Source organism: Anolis carolinensis, unplaced genomic scaffold, assembly GCF_035594765.1.
Source record: "Anolis carolinensis isolate JA03-04 unplaced genomic scaffold, rAnoCar3.1.pri scaffold_9, whole genome shotgun sequence".
NCBI classification, from domain to species: Eukaryota; Metazoa; Chordata; class Lepidosauria; order Squamata; family Dactyloidae; genus Anolis; species Anolis carolinensis.
This window is the reverse complement of record NW_026943820.1, coordinates 27,783,895-27,800,675: the sequence shown is the minus strand read 5'-3', so window position 1 is coordinate 27,800,675 and position 16,781 is coordinate 27,783,895. Positions and strand designations below refer to the sequence as shown.

The window sequence follows — 16,781 nt, the reverse complement described above, 5'->3', positions numbered from 1 at the left end:
ATTATGATTATTATTATTACCATTATCATCTGTATTTCTAGTTTGCTTTTCTCCCAATAGGGACTCAAGGTGGCTAAGAACACAGTCTGATAAAAATTTAAAATGAAAATGATATATATAAAAAATTAAATATCCCTTGGAGCCAACTGAGCCTTAATTGCTCAAGAGAGGCCAGCTCAGAGCAGCCCAAACAACCCATCCACCCGGCAGCCTTCCCTTGGGTCGCTTGGGAAAGTCACTCTCTCTCAGCCTCCAAGGAAGGCCAAGGTGCCAGACCTTCTCTGGACAAATCTTGCATAAGGCTGGCATAAGTGGGAGACAGTGACAACATGGGTGGAAGTGATGTGGGGATAAGGGTGCCTCCTTCAAATGCTGCCCGCTATCGTGACCCTCTTCACCCTGTGCTGAGTAATGAAGGAAGTGGGCTTTTGAAGGGGTATTGAGTGGAATGGAATCAGATTACAGCTGAATAGCATGAGCTGTGAAATGCGAGAAGGACCTGTCATTGCTTGGAGAAGCAGGAGGGCCATTTCTCCGGCAGAGGAAAACGACTTCAGGTGGGCATTTTGTCCCTTCCTCTCCAGCCGGCTGTGACTTCCAACAGAGACCTGCCTGCTGTCATGTGCCTGCGCACATCTGTCTGTCTGGGTCTGCAAGAGGAGGCCAGTTTCCCTTGAAAGGCTGGCAAGGGCACGGGACACACAGGCTGACGTCAGGCCAAGCAGTTGACTTGTCTGAAGGAGGGCAGCTGTCTCGTCTGGAATATTTCCACCTTGCTCTTTTTCCCTGACAGCAAACTGACCTTCTTCTTCTGGCTAGGAAATACAATAGATCCTGCTTTTCTCTGCCAGAGAAATGACCCTCTTCCTTCCTTCTTTCTGTTGATACATCCAAATGCCATCTCACATACCTTGCAATTGAGAGCCCTTCCTCAGTGAGCATAACCTCTGGCCCTTGAACCCAGGATTGTTCCCAGAATATTGAGAATGCTGGTCCAAATCACAACACTGGCTTGTCCCATACAAGGAAGGCAGAACGGTCAGAGTTTTGATTGCAAAGGGTGTTGAATCAGAGAGGGAAGTTCTTGAGAACCATTTGGGGCACATGAATGAGTCTCTGCTGCGACTGAGACCCATTTGCATGGTCCAGATTTGGCTCCCCTTGCAATAGAGTTCTTCGTGGCCTCTGGATCGTAATTGCTCCTGGCTGGCTTTGCAAGACAAGACACCAAGTCTTTAGCAGATTAAGGCAGGCTTGACCCTGCCTCCCTAGAAGAGCTGGAAGCAAGCTCTGTCTCTGTCTGTCTGCTTCTGTCCTTGACTAGGTGCCTGACCCCTCCGCTGTGCTTGGCCGATCCCATTATGAATTTCGGGCACTGCTTCCTAAGGTTTCCATACCAGCGCATGATCACCCTTGTCAACGACTCTGACCTCCTCGGGTGCTATGGGGTTCTTCCCCAGGTGGGTCTCATTCTTCTGTGTCTTGTTGAAGGCTTCCACGACTGGGCTCAGTGGGGTATTGTGTGATTTCTGGGCTGTACAGCCAATGTGTTCTAGCAGCATTTTCTCCTCCTGATGTTTCGCCTGCACCTGTGCCTACTGGCATCTTCAGAAGAACTGGTGGTGGCAAAGCAAGTGGAGTCTATAATATACCTATGGAATAATGTCTAGGGTGGGAGGAAAGAACCACTGTCTATTAAACAAGTGTGAGGATTGAGCAAGTGTAATTTACAAGTGTTGAGTGGGATCTGCCTATTAGCATGTGAGTAACCATGAAGATTGCATAGTCAACTAGTGAGGGCATCTGCATAGAAGTAGCCTGGCCTTTGTTCCCTTTGTATTATTTATTACATCCTTTGCCTGGGTGGTGCTCACTAGGCGCAGAACAAACAATTCAGCATCTGTATGCTTACACACAATGCCCTGCCTCATGTGCAGAGGAAGAACTGTTTAAAGCTACAGACAATGCAGTCGCTGTTGCCAGTTTTTGGTCTAAAACTATCTAGCAACTTGTGATCTCTTTATTTTATCAATTTTTAAAACTTATTTATTTATGCAGTGCTTTTGATCTATCTGTCCATTCCATAATAGTCCCATTGTTGTTGTCTTGCCATTTTATACCGCACTTTATTGTCCATTCAACTGTGAAATTTCCTTTTCCCATTTCGTAACACTTTGCACTTCGCCTGGGATATACGAATTAGTCTCCTGTTTTTAACACTGTATCCTGCTTGTTGATTTTAATGATTGTTTTTATTGATGTTGATGTTTTTTACTGGGATAATTGTTTTATTGCTTTGTTACTGTTATTTGTTTGTTTTATCGGGCCAGGCCCCATGTAAGCCGCCCCGAGTCCCTTCGGGGAGATGGGGCGGGGTATAAAAATAAAGTTGTTATTATTATTATTATTATTATTATTATTATTATTATTATTATTATTGCTTTGTTACTGTTATTTGTTTGTTTTATTGGGCCAGGCCCCATGTAAGCCGCCCCGAGTCCCTTTGGGGAGATGGGGCAGGGTATAAAAATAAAGTTGTTATTATTATTATTATTATTATTATTATTATTATTATTATTATTATTATTATTATATTTGACATGAAATAAAATAACTGGGCATTGATTGCTTGCTGCCTGGAGGCCTCCTGTTTCTGGGTGGCGTTCATTAGTCACTGTCTTGACTCTGGTGTTTGTTTGGCGAATGAGCTTAATAACAAAAGTCCCTCACCATAAAAGTATTCAGCAGAGTAGCTTATTTTCCTGTTTTGTCTTTCAAGAACAGTCTTAAAACACTGGTAAGTAAATGAAAACTGCTTTACTTTAGCAAAACATAAAGTACAGCAAACATAAAGTGAACACGAGGCCAAGAAAAAGTCAGGAAATATTTACTAGAAAAGGTAGTGTTTTCAGAGCTGGAAAACACCCGGTGGACTCTTGTTAAGGCAGCCTTGTTCTTCTCTGCTCGCAGGAGCCTGCGGAGTCCCCAGCCATCTTGCACTCCAGCCCCGTGCCTTGTGGCATCATCCAGCCGTGCTCCACGGTGGAGATCCCCTTGACTTTGGAGGTCCAGCAAAGAGGGCGGCAGGAGGTCACAGCCCTTGTTGCCATCTTTGGGGACCAAGACCTTCCTCTGGTGAGTGGCTTCTGTGGGACTGGACTGATGGTCTGACTGATTGACTGTGGGCTCTGGCTGGGTGGCACCAGGTGGTGGTGGTGGTGGTGGTGGTGGAAGAGGACGAGATGTGCACGTAATCTGGAAGGGGAATGGCCAGCCAGTGCCCACCTGTTCCTTAGCCCAGTTCTAAATGTAACCTGAGCAACAAGAGCAACTCATTACACTATGTAACAGTCTGAAAATATTTTCTGTTTCTGGTTTGAAAGTGTTATTTCTGTTTAATTGTGCAATCCTTTCTTTGAAAGTAGTAGTTCTACTCCAGAAACTTTATTGGTTTTGTGGCTACCACAAACTCGGTCGAATTGGTTGAGACTCAATGATGAGATATTCATTGAAAAACTAGACAAAATGTGTTGCAGGAGATCACACAAAGATAAAGTTTTTGCAGTTTAACACACTATGATAGAACCAATTAGGAAATGGCATCGATAACCCAGGAACGAAAATCATGTTACAGAGTGTTCTGAGTTCATTCTGTTATCATAGAATCATAAGATAATAGTGTTGGAAGAGACCACATGGGCCATCTAGTCTAACCCCTTGCCATGCAAGAAAAACACAATCAAAGTATCCCTGAGATGGCCATCCAGCCTCTGTTTAAAAGTTTCCAAGGAAGGAGCTTCCACCAGACTCGAAGGCAAAGAGTTCCACTGCTGAACAGCTCGTATGGTCCTTCCTAAGTTCTTCCTAATGTCCAGGTGGAATCTCCTTTCCTGTAATTTAATCAGTTGCTCCAAGTCCTAGTTTCAAGGGCAGCAGAAAACAAGCCTGCTCCCTCTTCCTTATGTTGAACTCCCCAAAGACTGTGTGTGAGATCAAAGGCCTTCCCAGCTTCAGGATGGAAGCAGAAACAGGAAGGGTTGTTGTTGTGGTAATCTCTGAGCGGTTAGACTCAATTTAACCCTCCATGGGGGAGATTCCACCAAAATCAGCAGAGTAGCAAAAAGCAAAGCTTTCAAATGCAACAGTTACTTACATTGGCGAGCAAGAGAAGCCTTTTAGGATTGCAATGGACTGCAGAGTCTCAATAAAAGTTCAAAAAGTATTTATTCAGGTAAAAAGAACTCCAGTGTAGATAGAAAGGCTTGGGAGCTGTCTAGATTACTATAGACTGGTTTCTAAGGAAAAATAAGAAAGGAAAAATAACAAACATCTACATAGTTACATCTTGCCAGGAGAGATGGCGAGATGCTTCTTGTTAGCTTGAAGAACAAAGGGAGAAGCGTGAACCAAAATGGTTCCAACCACATGGTCCAGTTTATTGGGGCCATAAAAGACATTCTGACCAATGGGAAGTTAGTGTCCCTAAAGATTCACATTTCTACTAACTTCAAAGTAAGGGATATGACGTAAACAGGATAGAATGAAACACAGTAAAGCCTGTCTAGGCTAACTCTGTCATCTATCTAACTACATTTGGACTTGAGTAGTCCAGGATGATTTCCCAACAGTTGTTGTATGTTTTCCGGGCTGTATTACCAAGTTCCAGAAGTATTCTCCCCTGATGTTTCTCCTACATCTATGGCAGGCATCCTCAGAGGTTGTGAGGTATGGAGAAACTAAGCAAGGAAGGTTTATATATCTGTGGAGGTTCCTGGGTGGGGGGATGCTCGCCCAACAGCTGTGGTCCAACGTTCATGCTCCATCTTTGTCCTCCTCCCTCCCGTCAATCAGAAGCTCCAGCTGGTGACCTTTGGTGAAGGCCCCGTGGTGTACGTGTATCCTGCTGAGCTGGATTTCGGCAGCATCCCAGTTTTGCAAGACGTTTCCCGGGTGCTCTTCCTCGCCAACCAGTCAGTCATCCCGGCCCCGTTTGAGGCACAGATGGTGAGTGGAGCTTGGGATCTGCTTGGGTGACTCTGGGCACAAACCGCACTCTCTCTCATCCTCAGAGGAAGGCAATGGCCGCTTAAGAAACTTCTAAGATGGAACCGCCATAAGTTAGTCACACACACATACAACAAAATCACAACACATGTATATACAACAAGAGGAAGTCACAGATAAAAGGAAACATAATTAAAAGTTACTAATCTCAAGGATAAAAATTGCGACCGTCTCACAAAAGAACGTATCAAGAGTTATTCAGAAGGTATTGTCCTTCTCTGAAGATATATTTTTTTTAACCTTGACTTGATCACATATTGATTGGGGGTCTTCCACCTCATTGTGGGAGCCACAATGGGTTAAACTCTTGTGCTAGCTGGACTGCTGACTTGAAAGTTGGCGGTTAGAATCTGCGAGACAGGGTGAGCTCCCATCTGTCAGCCCTAGCTTCCCCTGTGGGGAAATGAGAGAAGACCCCTGCAGGATGTGTCCCTGGGAAACATCTTTGAAGATGGCCGATTTTCTCACATCAGGAGTGACTTGCCTCAGTTTGCTTCTGACATGATAAAAAAAAAACTCACTGAGAAGATCTAGATTGTTTCTGAGGTTACTTGAAGTTCCTTCTATTTTCCAACTACAGTTTTAGGAAGAACCTGACTGACTGACTGAACTACTCTTTCTCTCTCCTAAAATACCAGATCAGACCCCGTTGTTCCGCTGGAGGATAAAACTTGCTCTCATCTTGTCTTGCAGGCCCGACCCCATTCACTGTGGCGGATTGAGCCCAGCAGTGGGATCGTCCCTCCGGAGGCGGAGGTCTCACTCTCGCTCATTGCTCACCTGAACGACACGGTGCTCTTCCAGGACAAGGTCCATCTGGCCATTGAGGACAGCACGTCCAACATTGTCCCCGTCCAGGCTGCCGGCATCGGCACCACCATCGTCACCGACAAGCCCTTTGCACCAGCCATCGATCTGGGGCCTCACTTCTGGTACAGCCTTGGGGTTCCTGGCATGTGATGATGATAATAATAATAATAACTTTATTTTTGTATCCCGCCCTATCTCCCTGAAGGGACTCAGGGCGGCTCACGTGGGGACCAAGCCCAGTGAAGCATAAAATACAGTATCAAATGCATTTAAAAGAGTGAACATCTAAAACAAGCATATAAAAACAATAAAACATAGTAAACCAACCGATAAACCAGGCATGGGCACGGGCATGGGCAAACTTCAGCCCTCCAGGTATTTTGGACTTCAAATCTCACAATTCCTAAAAGCCGATAGACTGTTAGGAATTTTGGGAGCTGAAGTCCAAAACACCTGGAGAGCCAACGTTTTCCCATGCCAGTGTTATACTTGTCTGTTCAGGCATTCATGGAATTCAGGGTCTGGTAGTGGGGAATATTTTCCTATCTTTGGCTCAGTACTGATCGCTATGTAACACCATTTTTGTTCCTGGGTTATCAATATCATTTCCTAATTGGTTCTGTCATAAAAACATGGGGAAAGTTTATTAAACTGCCCAAACTTTTGTCTTTGCGGAAGGAACACCCTGCTATAGCACATTTTGCTCTAGTTTTGCAATGATAGCGTCTCAGACGATTCAAGCTAGTTTGTGGCAGCCACAAAAACAAAGTTTCTGGATTGTTATGACAACTTTCAAAATAAGGATTGCACAATTAAACAGAAATAACACTTTCAAATCAGGAACAGAAAATGTTTCAAATTTTGTTACTTTGTGTACTCACATGTCCTCCCTGGGCACATTGGACTTATGAATGGCTGGAGGCAGAGTCATTGATAAAGCTGCTGCCTCAGTCATCCCACAATTTTGAAAAATTTTGGGTAAAGGCCAATGTGGTGTTGCCTGTTATAATGTCCTTCTGTGGTTGCAGGCTTTGAAATGCGTTTGGTCTTCACTGAATTTTATTTCATGTTTGCTTTAAATTGTTTTGTCTATTGTGTTTTATATTGTTATTGTTTTTATTCGGGCCTGGCCCCATGTAAGCCGCCTTGAGTCCCCTTTGGGGAGATAGAGGCGGGGTATAAAAATAAAGTTATTATTATTATTACTATTATTTCTTTCCAATGCTGAAAGTTCTGGTGTTCTAATACTTTCATTTTAAAAAAAAAGGAATTACAGTATAGTCTCAGTTATCCAACATTCGCTTATCCAAAATTCTGGATTATCCAATGCATTTTTGTAGTCAATGTTTTCAATACATCGTGATATTTCTCACCCCGCGTTTTTATCTCTGTGTTCATGCAGCCCACCCTTGTTTTTACTGTTTCTTTGACTTCTTGATGTAATGTACATTATTATCCATTGTATTGTTTTAATTGTGTTATGATATGTTGTTTTTATATTTTATTTTATTATATTGTATTGCTCTGGGCATGGCCCCATGTTAGCCGCCCCGAGTCCCCGTTGGGGAGATGGTGGCGGGGTATAAATAAAGTTTTTATTATTATTATTATTATTATTATTATTATTATTATTATTATTATTATTATATTTTGGTGCTAAATTCGTAAATACAGTAATTACTACATAGCATTACTGCGTATTGAACTACTTTTTCTGTCAAATTTGCTGTATAACATGATGTTTTGGTACTTAATTTGTAAAATCATAACCTAATTTGATGTTTAATAAGCTTTTCCTTAATCCCTCTTTATTATATCCAACATATTCGCTTATCCAGCGTTCTGCCGTCCTGTTTATGTTGGATAAGTGAGACTCTACTGTATAAGCGTTCAACCACTGTAAAGCACACCTATTTTGGCCAAATGACAAAGAGTGCATTTTTTCTGCTTTTTGCACATTACATTTGCCAGTAAATACTTTTTTCGATTTCAGGGTTTTGAAAATGAGGGTGTGCATTAGATTTGGTGGCACATTAGACTCATGTCAATATAAGTATTTATATGTCAGGGTGGCGTACCAATCCTTTCAATGAGTAAAAGTGTGCTTCTCCCTCCGTCGCCACCATGTTAGTGACTTTTGCCCTTCTGTGCCCCCCCAGCCTGGAGCCCTGCTTCTACCGCTTCCAGATCACGAACCGTGGGCGCCGCACCCACCAGCTCTACTGGATGACCGAAGGCTTCCGACCCTTCCGCCTGCGCCCGGCCAGCCTGCCCGCCATTGGCCCCAGCACCAAGGGCAAGGGTCCCTCCCGCCAAGACAAGGTGGACTCCCAGTTCCCCGTCTTCAAGCTCCGGCCGCTGAGGATGGAGCTGACCCCGGGACAGAGCCTGGACATGCAGCTGGAGGCCTCTTCCGACACCCCCAAGGTAGAATCATGGAACCATAGACTCAAATACTCATAGAATCATAGTCTGATAGAACCATAGAACCATGGACTAATTCATAATGATGATGATGATGATAGTAGTAGTAGTAGTAGTAATACTTTTATTATGGTTCACGGCTCAAGGCCAGTTACAGCATTACTAAAACATAAACAAACACATAATCATTTTAAAACATGCCGTAAAATACATGTACAGTAGAGTCTCACTTATCCAACATAAACGGGCCAGCGGAACGTTGGATAAGCGAATATGTTGGATAATAAGGAGGCATTAAGTAAAAAGCCTATTAAACATCAAATTCGGTTATGATTTTACAAATTAAGCACCATAACATCATGTTATATAACAAATTTGACAGAAAAAGTAGTTCAATACGCAATAATGCTATGTAGTAATTAATGTATTTACGAATTTAGCACCAAAATATCATGATATATTGAAAACATTGACTACAAAATCAGCGTTGGATAATCCAGAATGTTGGATAAGCGAGTGTTGGATAAGTGAGACTCTACTGTATTAAAACATACCTCCATAAAATACATATCAAAATACATAAAACGAAAACACGGCATACAGTGGAGTTTAAAATTCACAATTAAAACTCATAGACATAGACTCATAGACCCCTAGAATCCTGGGAGACCCCAAGGGCCATCCAGTCCAACTCCCTTCTGCCATGCAGAAAAGCACAGTCCGATCCCTCCCAACAGATGGCATTGGCCACCAGGCCTCATACATATTAGTAGGTTTATAGAGAAGTAAGGCTATATGAGAGTCATAGAATCATAGAGAGTTCTACTGTTGAACGGCTCTTCTTATGGACATGAAATCCTTCCTTCTGTTCAGGTGGAATCTCCTTCCCTGTGATTTGATCCAATTGCCCCAGGGCAGCGGGCAGGAAACCTCCTCTCTCATTACATCCTTTCACATATTTATACTTGGCTCTCATTTTCCTCTCAGCCTTCTCTTCTGAGGCTAAACAGACCTAGCTCTTTAAGCCGCTCTTCATAAGGATTCATGCTCCTCAGACCTTTGATCATTTCAGCTGCCTTCTTCTGGACACTTTCCATCTTATAGTCAACATCATTCTTAAATTGTGGAGCCCAGAATTGGACACAGTGTGATTCCAGGTGAGATCTGATCAATGCAGACTAGAATGGCACCATTACTTCCCTTGATTTGGACACTATCTATATATATAAAAGAGTGATGGCATCACGGCGACCCACAAAACAACAAAACTACAGGCCCCCCAACCTCGAAATTTGACAACACAACCCGTCATCCACGCCTCTAGGTTGATACAACAAAAAGAAAAGAAAAATAAAGTCCTAATTAGAGCGAGAGGAAATATTGCTTTTATCCAATTGCTGCCAGTTAGAAGGCTAAGCTCCTCCAACTTGGTCTCCTAGCAACCCAATAAAAAATAATAAAAAAACACTAAAAATTAATACAATAAAATACTATAATAACAGAAAATAACTAAAAATAATACAAGAAAATAATAAAATATAATAAATAAAAATATAACTTACAATAAAATTAATTAAAAATGCAAATAATGACAAATAAAAATTACACAACAATTTTTAACCAATACCACCACCACTTTGCCACAGCAACGCGTGGCCGGGCACAGCTAGTACTATATATTTCATGCAGCCCAAAATCTCATTGGCTTTTTTAGCTGCTTCATCACACTCTTGGTTTATTGCATTTCAGGTAGAAAGTGAGCTTCTCTGGCCCCATATTTCCTTTTTTAGGGGGACATTGCGTATTCTTCTTTAATTGCCTTCTCAAATGAGCAGCTGCTTTCAAAGGTTGCTCGGAGCATCAAAAGTTGCTGTAACCACATCATTAGAGCTTTATGCTTGTTACTATAGCGACTATATGCTCTTCTTCCAAATACCATTGAAGCAGAAACAGCCCTTGTTATACAAAAGAGACGAGCGGGGCCTGAACCGAGCTCAGTGACTCCCAGTTTCGTTCCTTGGAAGTTGTTGTGTTTTAGCTGTAGCTGTAGTTGTTTCTGAACTGGATCCTTTTTGGTATCGCTGAGGCCAATGGGTTTTATTCTGCTGTTTTTGGTATAGAATGTGAGTACGTGATGCACATTGCCTAGGATTTTTGCCCTTAAAGCTGACTAAAATGTTTAAAATACATAATTAATGAGCTGCAGAAGACCTTGATGAGAACGTTTTCTCTCGATGTTGGGGGAAATTATGCAACTGGCATCAGGCAATTTGTATTCAGAAAGGGAAAAGTTATACTGAACAAAAGCAGCTCCTTCTCCTGACCTGGACATCAACAATAGGATCTTTAAGGGCAGACATAATAAGAAACAGCCTAATAATAATAATAATAATAATAATAATAATAATAATAATAATAATAATAATAATAATTTTATTCTTGTATCCCGCCCCATCTCCCCGTAGGGACTCGAGGCGGCTCACATGGGGCCTTGCCCAACATCACAATATAAAAACAAATCAAAACACATAAATTTACAACAATAAATCAACAATATCAGTAAAACCATCATAAAAACAATCTTGCAAGAAAAAGCGTTAAAAACAGATATAAAACACAAATCTAGGCCAAAGGGCGAATGTGTCAAATCGGGGGGAGGTAGTTACGTAATTGACATAGTCATTAAAGTACTAGAAATGACAATAATGACAATAAGAAGGCGAATCAGTGGGTCTATTATCTGCTCATCTGACCCAGTTGTGTTGTCCCTGGCTTCCATTCTGAGGACTGACCATGATGTTAGGTAGATAATGCACTGTTAGATAGAAATGCATTGTCTGTAACCCCATTGTGCATTACTAGTTGGAAAAATACAGTTCTAATGGATGTGTGGTCACACCTGTCAAGGTAATGGTTAAATGTAGTGAAATGTTTAACTCATTGTTTCAATGTAAGTGTGTAAGTTTGCTTCAGTAAGCGATCCAGTACTGAAGTAGTTAATCGCATAGAGCAATGATTTACTGCCTAGAGAGAAAAGGAATGATACTTCCGCTTTTGCCTACATAGAAGGAAACATGTCACAGAGAATGGAATTTGGGAAGCACTATTCTTTACTGATAAGAGTTCTTGTAGTTGCCATTAATCTTGCTGTGAGAGCACCATGTGTCCGAGCAGCTCCGGCTGCTATCTTTGTACATAGCTGTGTAAATAAAAAATTATTACCGCTGAGATTGGCAGACAGCTATGCAGATTTATTTGTTCGTGTTACTAGACAGATGCTGAGTTGCTGAATAGAGGGGAGAATTGAGACAGATGGCTGTAAGTGTCTCAATATATCTGCCTCAAATCCATCATCCACATCTGACACACACCCAATGAAGGTTTAAGTAGTTGGTGATGTGGAACCAAGTCATGGCCATGTGATGGGCATGATGAGAATTGTATCATTTCCTGTTGTCCCTGTTTGATGACGAGAAGCTATGGTATAAAAGTAGGTAGCAGAACAAGTGCTTTCTCTTGCCATGAGTCTCGCTTCTCGCTATACATCTGTTGCTGATATCTGGGATCTGGGATCCTGATGTATATTTTAGGCATGTGCAAAAAATTCAGAAGTGTCGGAAATTGTAAGAAAATCTGAAGTTTTGTAAGTCGGAAGCCATATCCGAAGCGTTTGCGTTGCCCATACCAAATATTTTAGAATCAATACTTACTCCATACTTTTTCATTTTAGTTTTGTAAATCTCTGAAGGCACCCAAAGTCAGTTTCATATTGAGTGCAAGGAAGCAAAGCCATTAAACCAAAAGGTCTGCCTGCCTGGAATTAATTAGGAGCCATGAAAAGAGGGAGCAGTGCATTTTGGGAACAGCATAGAACTTTGGGAAATGTAGTTTTGGAAGAGGAGGAGCCCTATGCCATAAAATTCAAAAGGATTTGCCCTAAACTACATTTCCCAGTATGCATCAGAATAAAAAGCCCCAATTGAGTTCTGTGTGAGAAGTTTGGCTCAATTCGATTGTTGGTGGAGTTCAGAGTGCTCTTTGACTGTAGGTGAACTATAAATCCCAGCAACTACAACTCCCAAATATCAAGGTCTATTTTCCCCAAACTCCACCAGTATTCACATTTGGACATGTTGAGTATTTGTGCCAAGTTTGATCCAAATTCATCATTGTTTGAGTCCATAGTGCTGTCTGGATGTAGGTGAACTATAACTCCAAAACTCAAGGTCAATGCCCACCAATCCCTTCCAGTATTTCCTGTTGGTCATGGGAGTTCGGTGTGCCAAGTTTGGTTCAATTCCATCATTAATGGAGTTCTGAATGCTATTTGATTGTAGGTGAACTATAAATCCCAGCAACTAGAACTTCCAAATGTCAAGGTCTATTTTCCCCAAACTCCACCAGTGTTCAAATTTAGGCATATTGAGTATTTGTGCCAAGTTTGGTCCAGATCCATCATTGTTTGGGTCCACAGTGCTGTCTGGATGTAGGTGAACTACAACTCCCAAACTCAAGACCAATGCCCACCAATCCCTTCCAGCATTTCTTGTTGGTCATGGGAGTTCGGTGTGCCAAGTTTGGTTCAATTCCATCATTGATGGAGTTCTGAATGCTATTTGATTGTAGGTGAACTATAAATCCCAGCAAGGGTCTGGAGAACAAGCCCTATGAGGAGCGGCTTAAAGAGCTGGGCATGTTTAGCCTGCAAAAGAGAAGGCTGAGAGGAGACATGATAGCCATGTACAAATACGTGAAGGGAAGTCATAGGGAGGAGGGAGGGAGCTTGTTTTCTGCTGCCCTGCAGACTAGGACACGGAACAATGGCTTCAAACTACAGGAAAGGAGATTCCACCTGAACATCAGGAAGAACTTCCTCACTGTGAGAAGGGCTGTTCGACAGTGGAACTCTCTGCCCCGGATTGTGATGGAGGCTCCTTCTTTGGAGGCTTTTAAGCAGAGGCTGGATGGCCATCTGTCGGGGGTGCTTTGAATGCGATTTCCTGCTTCTTGGCAGGGGGTTGGACTGGATGGCCCATGAGGTCTCTTCCAACTCTACTATTCTATGATTCTATGATTCTAATTAGGAGAGAAGATCAGCTTGTAGCCAGGCAAAGTTCCAATACATTTGTTAACATTCAGCACTATGATTTCTGTTCCTGGGTTATAAATAACAGTTCCTAATTGGTTCTGTCATAAAAACATGGTGAAAGTTTATTACACTGCAAAAACTGCGAGGGACATCGTCCTATGGCACATTTTGCTTTGTTGAGTGTCCGCCAATTTAACAAAGTTTCTGCCACAAAAACAAAGTTTCTGAAGTAGAACAACTACTTTCAAAGTAAAGACTACACAATTAAACAGGAAATAACACTTTCAAAGTAGGAACAGATTTTCATTATTATTAAAAATGTTGTTTATAAAAACTTTGAAAATTCCCCAAAAATCTGTGGATAAGTGAAACGTTCTGAAATTTGGTGGGCTAACAGTGGGCAATGTTTTCTACCATTTTAGCAAGTTTCACCCCAATATCTTTAAAAATGAGGGAAATAGGGCCCCCTGAAATTTACCCAATTATAGTAATTTAATTATGCTCAATTACTGTAATGAAATAGTAATGAAATTTCATTAGTCTCGTTTTAGTAACAACATTTTCACTAGGTATGCTTTAGAAACACTTTAGAAATGAGGCAACTGTGCCCACCCCCCAGTTTTGTAATAACTTGCCCCCCAACCTCGAAATTTGACAACACAACCCATCATCCACGGCTCTAGGTTGATACAACAAAAAGAAAAGAAAAATAAAGTCCTAATTAGAGAGAGAGAGGAATAACTGTTTTTATCCAATTGCTGCCAGTTAGAAGGCTAAGCTCCTCCAACTTGGTCTCCTAGCAACCCAATAAAAATAATAAAAAACACTAAAAAATAATTAAAAACACTAAAAAATTAATACAATAAAATACTATAACAGAAAATCACTAAAAATAATACAAGAAAATAATAAAATATAATAAAAAGATAACTTACAATAAAATTTATAAAAAAATACAAATAACATCAAATAAAAATTACACAACAATTTTTAACCAATACCACCACCACTTTGCCACAGCAACGCGTGGCCGGGCACAGCTAGTAGTTTTATATAAGCAACGTGTCAAGATTAATGCCTCCACTGTGAGTGTGGATGAAAACCAGAGTTAAAGTGTTTTCTTAAAACAATAAATGGCACAAGGTCAGAGGCTGTGCAGTAAAAACTCTGCTAACTACTGATAAAAGACTCTGCAATGTTTGGGTTGATTTTAATAGCTTGCCTTGAGTCCTGTGCGCAGTGTAGGGAGGATGTGATAGAGAAAGGAGGAAACTATAAATCAAACACCTATCTCCACCACTTTTTTCCTCCTTGCCCAGGTCATCCAAGAAAAGTTGATTTGCCACGCCATCATAGGGAAGCAGTCTGGGAAGGAGTTCATCATGACGGTTGACGTCTCCTGCCAGTTTATTGCCCCCGTGCTCCAGATCTCTTCCAAAGAGATCACTTTCCGAGTGGAAAAGGTCAGTGCTTTGATCCTAAGGCTCCTCTCTAAGGCCCCTTCTACACTGCCATATAACATCCAGATTTAACTGGATGTTAACTTTGAACTGGATTATCTGGCAGTGTAGACTCATACAATCCAGTTCATGGCAGATAAAATGGATTACTTGCTTTGATAGTCTGGATTATATGGCAGTGTAAAAGGGGCCTAAAACATTCGGCAAAAACACAACACACGAAGAATGAAGTAATACAGGAATCAGCAACATAGACCATCAACACTGTATCTCAGTTCAACCCAATAAATGATTTAAATATATGTACTGTATATACTCGAGTATAAGCCTAGTTTTTCAGCTCTTTTTTTAAGACTGAAAAAGCCCCCCTCGGTTTATACTCGCGTGAGGATCCTGGTTGGCTTATATTTGGGTCAGCGTATTATTACATTTATTATTTTTCTCTATTACTATTGGTATTATTACATTTATCATTTTTCTCTATTATTGTTGCTACCATTACATTTATTTTACTCTATTTTTTATTATTATTAATACATTTATTATTTCACTCTGATCTTATTATTATTATTGCATTTTTATTTTACTCTATTTATTATTACATGTATCATTTTCCTGTATTTATTATTATTATTACATGTATTATTTTACTCTATTATTATTAAAAGGATACATAAGCACATTTACATTGAAGAAGATGAGAATAATGATTTGATCAGAGTTGGACAGTCTTATCTTAAATTTGAGCTTTACGTAAATATTCAAAAACATTTAACCTACTGATGCCGCAATTAATGTAATTTTATTGGTATCTGTTTTTATTTCTGAAATTTACCACCCTCAGCTTATACTGGAGTCAATGTTTTCCCAGTTTTTTTGTGGTAAAATTAGGTGCCTCGGCTTATATTCGGGTCGGCATATACTCAAGTATATACGGTAACTCATACAGTCATTGTCACATGTTGTGTCTCATCATGGATTGGGCTTGGCAGTAAGACATGAGAAGTGCCAATAATAATAATAATAATAATAATAATAATAATAATAATAATAATAATAATAATAATAATATTGTCAAGATTTATGAATTACCTGGCATTTCTTCAGTGCTAATGGGGTTAATACCATAGGTCTAACCACATGTGCTGTGTCACTGTAATTAGAATGTGGAGGCTGATGCAGTGGGAGAAGTATAAAAGATGTGTTCTCCCTAATGAGGGTTAATGAAAGATGGATGATGGTTGTTGGAGAGATTGCTGTTGGAATCGAGAGAGAGAAAAACGGTAAAGTTTGTATACATTATACAGTGTTCCCTCACTTATCGCTGGGGTTAAGTTCCAGGATCACCCGCAATAAGTGAAAATCTGCGAAGTAGGGACACTATATTTATTTTAATATTTATACATTATTTTAGTAGTTATACACTATTTTAAGTCTTTATCAACCAATTGTGTGTTGATAATTCGCCTCCTCCTCCCGTTAGGCTGTAAATTGCCATTTTTTATGATTTATAATAGTCTTTTAGAGTTTATTGAAAAACCGTGAAAAGTTAACCATGAAGTAGTGAGGGAACACTGTATACACTCTATATATTGCTGCAACTAAGAAGAGAAAAGCCGTCAATTATATTCTTGGAAAGAAAAACCAGGACCCTTTCTACACTGCCATATAACCCAGATTGTCAAATCAGATAATCCACATTAACTGCGTTGAATTGTATGATATGAGTCTACACTGCCATATAATCCAATTCAAAACAGATAACCTGGATTTTATATACCTTTGTGTTCTTGTTCGTGCTGAAGCTGACTACACCGATCTATGGGTATCTGGTTTCGTAACTAGAGTCATTAGAGTCCCTTGTTTTACTATTGTATAAAATAGATGATGATGATGATGATGATTTATTACCCAGCTCTCCTTCTGGCTCAAGG

General features: G+C 40.6%; 1 protein-coding gene across 2 annotated transcripts in view; it reads left to right on the top strand.

Moving 5' to 3' along the window:
- The window catches only part of hydin (HYDIN axonemal central pair apparatus protein), a 160,276-nt gene that overhangs the window by 36,127 nt on the left and 107,368 nt on the right, over positions 1-16,781 (top strand). For both annotated transcript variants that reach the window (XM_062961682.1, XM_062961683.1), the window contains exons 16-21: positions 1,325-1,460; positions 2,971-3,135; positions 4,852-5,004; positions 5,758-5,996; positions 8,034-8,301; positions 14,707-14,850. In XM_062961682.1, coding sequence (XP_062817752.1) covers positions 1,325-1,460; positions 2,971-3,135; positions 4,852-5,004; positions 5,758-5,996; positions 8,034-8,301; positions 14,707-14,850 — 1,105 coding nt within the window. The remainder of the gene's footprint in view (positions 1-1,324; positions 1,461-2,970; positions 3,136-4,851; positions 5,005-5,757; positions 5,997-8,033; positions 8,302-14,706; positions 14,851-16,781) is intronic.